General features: G+C 36.6%; 1 protein-coding gene across 2 annotated transcripts; it reads left to right on the top strand.

The window, feature by feature from the left end:
* Nucleotides 1-6114: 6114 nt before the first annotated feature.
* On the top strand, nucleotides 6115-8353 carry LOC108956725 (disease resistance protein RUN1). Of its 2 annotated transcripts, none has more exons than XM_039308405.1 (3): nucleotides 6115-6172; nucleotides 6398-6954; nucleotides 7064-8353. In XM_039308405.1, exons 2-3 carry the CDS (start codon nucleotides 6875-6877, stop codon nucleotides 7986-7988), a joined length of 1005 nt encoding a protein of 334 aa, XP_039164339.1. In that variant the 5' UTR covers nucleotides 6115-6172; nucleotides 6398-6874; the 3' UTR covers nucleotides 7989-8353. The 2 variants fall into 2 exon arrangements, with proteins under 2 accessions (XP_039164339.1, XP_039164338.1); XM_039308404.1 differs by having other exon boundaries at nucleotides 6271-6954.
* The last annotated feature ends 1373 nt before the right edge of the window (nucleotides 8354-9726 follow it).

The raw sequence follows: 9726 nt of genomic DNA, 5'->3' as shown, positions 1-9726 counted from the left end.
CCAGTGGATGTATGGGCTATCGGTTAGAGATGACAGTAGCTTAAGGAACTCTTCATACCAGGTGTCCACTTCATCATATGTGCTGCCCATGAAGCCTTCAAAGCCGGAGGACAAGCTATTTGGAGATCTCGTTGATATGGCTAAAGTGAAATCGTCTGCAAAATCTACTCCAGGCCGAGCTGGTAGCATGTAGCAGTAGTATTTGCCAACAATGTTTTGCTTGTTAAGCTGATTTCTTTTGATGTTCTTATTTCAAAATTTTCTATTATACATATTTGGCAGTTTCTTCTGTTTGTGGCCGTGTATTGGCACTGCTTGTTTGGCATTGAGATCATGTACATTCTTTGTAAAGTGAAAGAAAAGCAAATCTCCTCAACCTTTTATCTCTTATCGGGGCAGAACCGTTAATAAGTGCACGTCATTAAGTTGATATAATTCTTATAGAATTTTGTAGTTAGAGTCGGTGCTACAGCAGATTTTTATGAGAATTTGAGTGTGCTGAGAGAAGAATTTGTCAGGATGATACTTGGATTTTCGATCTAGCAGGATGATTGGCTTTTGCTTTTGAGCATGCCGTCGTCACAATGGGCTCTCTGATCTTCAGAAGATGTACTTGTCTGTGAGGATTGGATGAGTGAGTTTGTATAGGCGGGTGTACATTAGAGGAACTCTTCTTCAGTAGGGGAAACTATGTCTTGCTGTTCTGATCTCATTTTTGTGAAACGTAAATTGCTTGGCTTTTAGTCGTGTTCGTATTATCCTATACTAGGTATTATATTTGTAGAATGTTTTCGCCAAAAGTGAAGCTCCGTCGTTTTTCTTAAATTTTATGTAATCTTGGATTTAGCAATCCTCAGCAAAGTTATATATTTTAAATTGCCCTGGAAAGAAACATTGGTGTTGTTTTCCATCAATGGTACTTAAAACTTTCATGATTATGGTTAGATAGACCTTCCAGATTGACCCACGATATTCACTTCAAGATGAGCGGTGATTCTGCCATGATCAGAGTAGAGACTGACTTCATTGCAGAGGTGCCCTTTTCTTCTCGTTTTTGTTTTCACGACCAGGTAAGGGGAGAATGACTTCATAACGATTCGCGGGTACGAAGATCGTGAGAGCGTTTGGATGAGACCATTGCGTAAACGGAGTGAAGACATTAAAGTACCTAAAAATGCTCTGGCAACGACGATGCTTCAAGGGAAATTGTCGCCTGCGCCCAATAATGGCAAAGCATCAGATTCGGTGAGTCTCGCATGAGGCTCGCATGCCCTATGGTTCGCATGTGCTGGGGCTGCATCGGGTGTAGGACGCAAAAACAGCCCATGATGCGAAGATGAAAAACGACATACTCTACCCGTGAAAAAGGAGAAACTAAGGATTAGAATCTCGACTTTTTTTTTAATCCAGTGGTGTAGCCAAATTTCAAGTACGCAAGTGCCCAGATATGCATGGTGACAACCCATCGATTAATGAAAATGATGTTAAATAAAGATATATTACCAGGCGCAATTACAAGCTGTTTTTAATTAAGAAACATTTAAAACTAAAAATAAGTTTAATGATTTTCTTAAAATAAGTTAAATGATTTTCTTGTTTATAATTGAACAAAAAAATAAACATATTTGAATGGCACATAGGGTGCTGCTAGGATTCAAGTATTTTTACCTTCGTTTATTAAAAAAAAATCTCGCTTTTAATTTATTAAAAAAAATTATATTTTTTATGCCACATTATCCATATTTTTTTGACACCATTTCTAGGGAGCGACATTTTCAATGTTTAAAAATGCTCCTCAAACCTTTATTTATTTTACTGTTCCATGATAACTTTTACTCGTAACTCATTCAGTTAATAGATGTCAATTAGCTAGAGCTAACCAAAGTAGCATATTGATAACATTGCCAAATTACTCGATTTTCAATAAATAAAATAATAATAACTTTACTATTTAATAGAGGTAAGCAAATACCAATTACTAAAAGATAATTTTTAAAAACTCACCTCTTATCACATGATATGAATGGGATCATCATGGATATAATGACATGCAATTGTCATTAAAATTGCACAAAAGTTTCAATCTGAAACCTAATTATTAGTTTTGTGGCTAAGAAATAAACTGTAAGAACAATCAACATGATTTTGCTGTTTATGAAAAGCAAATAAATAAATAAATAAATATCATTCTAGATTTGTGAGAAATTCCCTTATGAAGTTTTGAAAATGATAATATAATCATAGACGATTAATATGTGTATTGATTATATAGAATCAACTTATCAATGCGCAAATGAATATGTAGATGGAGTGTGGAACAAATACGTACGTCTAAAGGTTAGTACCGCTCTATCTTCATAAAGGGTGAATAAGATATATGACATGAAGAGTATCTGAGGCTAGATGGGTGAACAAGTCGTAGAGGTTCTTTAAGGCTTGGATGGACTAGTAGAAGGTGAAGTTTTGTGGAACTAGAAGCCTGACAACATGCTTGGAGGAAGTACCATGTAGAAGGTCAACAGTCAATTCAACGTGAAAGGTGAAAAGACTTTTTTTTGGGGGGTGTTATGCATTAAATAGTAAAGCATATAGATTTTCTAATCTCGGTACTAATCCTATTTTTGAAGCAATTGACGCTGAATTTTTGAACGTTTAACAATAAAAGATACTAAGTCTCTCGAAATAGACAAAATATTAGGAAATTAAAGTTTCTCTTTAGATATAGGAAAACATGTTATAATTGAACAATATCCTTCTCTTTCTAAAGAATCTTGTTCAATCAAAGAAAAACAAGTCTAGACCGGATGCACACATATGTAAATGGCAATGTATGATGAGATAAAATCTATCAAGCGAAATAATACAGGGTTATCAATTAATCTTCCTCCTAACAGTAGAACTATACGTAAGGCAGGATTGGTGGCTAAAAGGTATTGTGAAAAAGGAGGACTTGACTACTTTGATGTTTATTCTCCGGTAACAAGGCTTACAACAATTAGAAAAATGATGGCTTTAGGTTCAAAAGTAGTTTGGTAATTGATCGAATGGACGTTCAAACTGCCTCTCAAAATGGTGATTTAGATGGAGAAATTTATATCCATAGGGGCTATATAGAAATTGGTCAAGAAGATACAGTTTGTAAATTGAATAAATTTTTGTGTGGACTCAAACAAGCACCTAGACAATAGTATGAAAAGTTTAATGGAGAAATTGAATATTTTGGTTTTAAAGCCAGTAAAGCTGCGAATTGTGCTTTCGCAAAAGTCACAAATAATGGTTGTGTTGTTATTATTTTTATATTAATGATTTACTTATTTTTGGATCAAATTCGGAAATTGTTGAGAAGACTGCATCTTACACATATAATTGTTTTAGAGTTCAAAAGATTGGTATTGTGGCTGTGATTTTGGGAATTAAGGTCAAGTCAGAACTGGGCCTTTTGCTTTTCATCGCCAATCAGAAAATATAATAAATAAAATGTTTTTGACTCAATCACATTTTAAGGAAAAAAAGCGCTTAGTAGATTAGGTTTTCCTAATTGTGAAACAAGTGGTGTGCCTTTGGGTCCTATTGAGTTAATATAATGATAAATCAACTGATCAAGAACACTATGCTAAGATAACCTGATGTCTTATGTATGCTAGGAATGCCACAAGACCTGATATTGCACATGCTGTAGGAAAAATAAGTTGATTTACTTCTAATTTTCAGTGCATCTCATTGGAAGGTATTTGACAAATTAATGCAAAACTTTAAAAGAAGAAATTATTTGGGCTGAGTGATTATTAAGAAATACTCTCTTTTCTGCATACTCCTTTGCGTCCTATAACGATTTAGTGTGACAATAAGGCAACGATTTACATTGCCATATGAAGTATCACCATATTGGGAAAATGGTGAAGGAAGGTAAAAGTTGTAGTTGAGTACATGCCAATCGAGTCAACGTAGGCCGATCCTCTTACAAAGAGATCAAATTGTGCAAACCAATCAAAAGCTTTGAAGGAGATGCGACTAGCACCAATCATTTAAGGATTTGTTGATTGTAGCCTTCTGTTTGTTTGTATTGCATATGAGTTGAGAGTTTAGTGTAAATTTAAAGGTAAATTGTCCTATTAGTCATAAATCTACTATATGGATTAAAATAATCATCTGATCAATTTTATCTAAAATGGTGGTGTGAACGTAGGATGACTGGTGATAATTGAACTGTCCCGTCAGCAATCTTTGATGAAAATTGATCGAAAGAATTATATTAGAATTTTGAGCAAATGTTTAGGATTAAATTGGCAAAATAAGACCAATTATGACAAAATTGACTTTTATATAATAAGTTTAGAATTGATTGGGTAATTTTTCCAAAATTTTAATCAATTGATCGATATGTTAACAATGACATTTCTTGTGGAGATTACTATGGAAATAGTGGGGCTAATAATATTTCGCCACAAAGTGAGATTAATGAACCCATAGCACAAGTGGAGCAAAAATTGTAGTTCAAATGCTTATGATGGAATTTGCTTTTATTAGTTTGGCTTAATGTACAACGTGGTCTGTGAACTTTTAATATATGTTTAATATGGTCCTTGAAATTTATGAAAATGTTCAATGTTATTCGTGGTCTATTAATGGAAGGACAATATTGAATATTTTCATAAAATTCAAGGACCATATTAAACATGCATTAAAAGTTCAAGGGTTACAAATAAATTAAAAGTTCAAGAAACACATTAGACTAATTGAATAAATTAAAAGTTTAAGGATTATATTGTATATTGGGCCAAAGTTTATAGACCATTTGTGTCATTTTCCCTATGATCTATAATGCATTGCCTTTAAAAGTTTGCTCATGGCATCAACATACCTTTTTTTTCGAGATAAAAAGAAGAAAAGGACAAATTGCTAGGACAAGGAAAAAGAATTTTAAAGGGAAATTAACATAAATGGTCCATATATTTTGACTCAATGTGCCATGTGGTTCTCAACCTTTTAATTTATTTGATGTGATCCTTAAACATTAATCCAATGTGCAATGTTATTTTTGCATTTTTAATTTTTTCAATGTAGTCCATAAACTTTTGGTACACGTTCAATTTAGTCAATGGACAATATAAAATATTTCTCTGAAGTTAAATTAATAAAAATACAACATTGAACATTTTCATATAATTTAAGAATTATATTGAATATGTACCAAAAGTTCAAAGATCACATTGAACAAATTAAAAATTCATTGGACTATATTAAATAAATTAAAAATTGAAGGACCGCATTGCACATTAAAATAAAGTTCATTGAATATTTGTGTTATTATTCCGATTTTAAAAAGACTGCTAATTCAGAAACAACTTTATGGCAAAAAAGTAAGGCATCTAATTTGTGGCCTCCTCCGACAGTGTAGGTCCGGGATAACCCTGGGCGAGCCTCGCCTGGCCCAACAAGGCCCCCCCTCTTGCTGCCTATGGTCGATGAGGTCATTGGCCTCCTTTGACTATGGCAGCAGCAACAACGCCCAGCCACCAGCCCTCCTCTCCTTTTTTTTTTTTTTTTCTTTTTTGTATATTTATATTATGATCCCTCAAATATTAGAAATTTCTAAAATTGACCTTGTACGTCTCGGATTCCGTACTCGCATGTCGGAATGTGTTGGAGAAAGTTGACCACATGTCGAATTTTTCGACACTCGTTGACTGCGTGTCGGACACGTGTCGGAGTGTCGGACACGGCACACGAAGCGCTCCCGAAAAGTGTCGATCTTTGCATGCGTCCCTACACACATGCATCCTACAAAAAGAGAGTTGGGTTTATCCCAATCTAATTTAAATTAAATTAGTTGGTGGAGAATATGATTACCCAGTAGGAGCAGCCGTATTGCTCTTTGGTTTTCTTTCCTATATGTTTTTTTATTAACAGAGCAAGTCAAGTCAAGTGTGCTGTTGACAAAAAAACAAGAAGAAGGTCGAAGTGTGCTGGATCTCAAATTTCTATCCAAAGCACGTGCCAGGCACCTACCGCATAATGCTGCGGAGGAGATTACTATCTTATTATTATTATTATTATTATTATTATTATTATTATTATTAGAGAGTATCGTGTTGAAGATATAAAATGGAAGGCTGAGAATCCGTGGAGTTCACAGCAGCGGGCCGGACTGTGTTGTCTCGGCACTCCTCAGGTAACCTGCGGTTCCTTGCTCTTCTACGTTTACTGTTTCGACTGCTCTATTTTCTTCTGACGAGTTGAATGAGAGTTTTTATTTATGTTTGATCGTAGATCTGAATTCAGTCACGAGAGACATTTCTGCAATTCCCGGATCTCGGATATCCATATTTATCTTCTCTGTTTCCTGCTTTCTTTTGAGGCTCTGCTCCGTCAATCTCCATTACTGCCTTTGTATTAGGACAATTCTCTCGAGATGGAAAGAAAAGAACCCACTCCTTCAGAAGATCCGATACACGGGGCGTCTACCTCATTGACCTCTCCGCATAGAGGCGACTCTGGAGGCGGAACGCAAAAACCGAAAGGAAATGATCACGACGTGTTCTTGAGCTCGATAAGCGGGACGTGGAGCACGCTATTCCATGATCTCCGTGATGGCCTCGTCATTGCAGGAATTGACACGTTCTGCACTAAGGACTATGCGGGTGAGGGGATTCCCTACAGTCTTCCGCAGTCTAAGATCTCGATCCCAATTTTCGGGCCGTACTTTGTTGACCACGAATCGGGCCTTCGCGAGCTTGTTCACATGTGGAAATGCAAGAGAAGCAGCGGGCAAATAGTGTTGCCCATATTTGATGGAGTGGGACCCTCGGAAGTGTAACTTCTTGAAGGGAGATATGTAGAAGATTTCTCCACACATGAAGGTCGGGTGGACGAAATGGAACTAGGGGAATGGAGAAAAGCGCTCGCCGAAGTCGGTTCCTTGAGAGGATGGGAAGCAGAGAAATTTGCCTATGGGTACATTATTTTTCACCGAAACATTATTTAATTTCTCATGAATTGATCTTTCTTGAAAAATAATTTAAATATTGCCCTCCTATAGCTGAAATTCAGTGTTATTTGACAGGAAGAAAGAAGCATTGGTTGAACTAGTTGTCGCACGAGTTGTGAGCTTGTTGAAAACAACTTTTAAGCTTCCCACAGAGTTGGTTGGAATTGATGATCACGTGAAATATATTATGAGCTCAATAGATCCTAAATATAATGATACAAGAATTATCGAAATCCGTGGAGTGTGTGGGAGCGGTAAGACAACTCTTGCTAAGGTCCTGTGGAACAATCTCTCTGGTGATTTCGAACATCTTAGCTTTGTACGAAATATTCGAGAAGTATCACTACGCATGGGTATAGAGTACTTACAAGATGAGCTCATTTGTGATATACTAAGAAGTCCACATACATTGTCTAATGTCGATGAGGGAATCAACATCATTAAGTCTCAATTTACAAGTAAGAAAGTCCTCATTATTCTTGATTTTATGGATGATGATATTCACTTAAATGCCTTGGTCGGAGATGGTAGTTGGTTAAAAGTAGGGAGTATAATCATAATAACTACTAGAAACGTGAGTATTCTTGATAAGGCCAATGCAGACCCCAAGCATGAACTCAACGAGTTGACTCGGTATCAAGCATTGACCTTATTTAGTAGACATTTATTTGGAAAGGATTCTCCTCCCGAGGCTGATGAGTATATATCTATGGATGCTGTATCAAATGTAAAGAGAATTCCCCTAATTCTTGAACTTATAGGTTCATCCTTCCGCCAAAAGAGAAAAGAAGTATGGAAAGATACATTTAAGAAATTAAAGGACGATGTGTGCAATAAGAACATGCAAGAGCTGCTGGATATAACTTACGAAACTTTAGATTATGAGCAACAACAGATATTTTTGGATATTGCATGTTTTTTTATTGAATCATCTAAACAATATCCGACTTATATGTGGGATACCTGTGGTTTTTACCAAAGAAGGGGATTGAAGTATTGAGAGATATTTCCCTAATTGAAAATGACAAAGACGACAAGCTAATAATGCGTGATCAACTGAGAGATTTTGCAAGGGAAATTGTTCGTCTGGAACATCAAAAGGAGCTTCAGCAGCACAGTAGGTTATGGATTTGTGAGGAAGCCCAACATGTGCTTGACAACAATAAGGTAATTGCTCATCGGTCCTTGATCTCCTTAAATACTCCTTCACTTTCAAATTAGCCGTTAGATAGTATCTTAGAGGATCATCTTCCAATCTACCCATTTGACAAATCTGTATCTAGAAGATTGGTAGCCATTGAGTGATAGAAGTAGAATCCCAAATTAATTCCGATCGCCCATACAAACAGAATCTTGGTTTTCATAAGTATAGCTTCTTCATATAGAAAGTTTTTGTCTTCAAGATCTAATTGTCAATCAATTAGATTAAGTCAATCAAATCAATCTTAATGTAGAATCCAAACCAGATCACTAGTTGTTATATGATTGAGACTTGTGTTACGATCTGTCTCGTTCTGGATGTGAAGTCTGAGAGCAATAGACTTTACAATCTGAGTCTGAGTGTAATAAACTTTACAATATGAGTTAGTCTGAATATAATCTGCTTCTGAACATATTTAGTTTTAAGGTCTGGATATAGTCTGAATAAGTTCAGCTTCAGCATAGAGTTTGTCTTCTAGTTCTTCATTTATGTTCAATCTGGAATTTGTCAAAGTGGGGAGACTTCTAATATAGCACAGACTTTGACACTAAAGTCTGGCAATCTTCGGATTTTGACACAGAAGTCTGGAAATCTTCAGAATAGACTTTTGACATGTGTTATGTTCAGTCTTCTGGTTCTTCCAAGTATAGACTTTGATAAAATCCTTTACATGTTCTATCATTTGCATAATCTATTACTCAACCATCAAACATGTTATTAGTCTTTGATTTATTTTGTCATCTTCAAAACATCATAAGAGATTTCCCTAACAATCTCTAACTGGTAGCCCATATATCCGTTGGTCAAGGTACTGAGCACCTTGTTGGCCATAGCCATAGGCTGCCACCTGGCTGCGATACATTTGTTGGGGTAATAAATAAGCCATCTGACCTACTTGCATTGGTTGAGGAGCCATCCCCGTATAAGGACCACCTTGGATGGGCTGAGGTGGTAAGTCCAACCATTTGGTTTGTCGGAACAACCTGGCTATTCAGCAATGGTATGTGGCCACCTGCAATTGGTTGCATGTACAGGCCCATCGCTTGCTCATTCCCCATTAGATAAGGTGCCTGGAGATGCAATCCACTCAGTGTAGGTTGTGCATGTAGGACGACCACCTGCGAACCTTGCATTGGTTGGGGGTACTGAGTGCCCATCACCTTACTGTTTTCCACTAACTGAGCTTCCCAAGGGCGTGGTGGTAGCGAATCACTAGTTTGAGCACCTGCGAAACACCACAAAACTGTAGGCTCAACAGATTGTAAGATTGTTTGTTAGGAGTTCAGCTATGTCCACAAAGAAGAGGTCAACTCTCGCCAAAAGGACTTAAGTCTCATTGCAACTCAGTAATCTGGAAAAGGTAACCAAGCATGCCCCTAGTACATGCCAAATAAGGTTGTACAGTACAAGCCAACTGACAAAATACGCATCACTAAGAAAGTAATGTTAGGTACTGATGAACAAGCAGAAGTGCACCATAGACAGGAGAGGGAGGCTGTTGCTGCTGCACAATATGGCCATTCCAAACAGGAATAGA

The sequence above is a fragment of the Eucalyptus grandis genome, chromosome 3, assembly GCF_016545825.1.
Source record: "Eucalyptus grandis isolate ANBG69807.140 chromosome 3, ASM1654582v1, whole genome shotgun sequence".
NCBI lineage: Eukaryota > Viridiplantae > Streptophyta > Magnoliopsida > Myrtales > Myrtaceae > Eucalyptus > Eucalyptus grandis.
Note: the sequence above shows the minus strand (reverse complement) of the source record. Positions and strands in the feature narration are given on the sequence as shown.

Excerpts from the sequence above, each read along its gene's own strand:
- LOC108956725 (XM_039308405.1), top strand. The coding sequence starts at position 6,875 with ATGGAACTAGGGGAATGGAGAAAAGCGCTCGCCGAAGTCGGTTCCTTG. Across the intron at positions 6,955-7,063 it reads GCAGAGAAATTTGCCTATGG|GAAGAAAGAAGCATTGGTTG; the intron begins GTACATTATTTT and ends GTTATTTGACAG.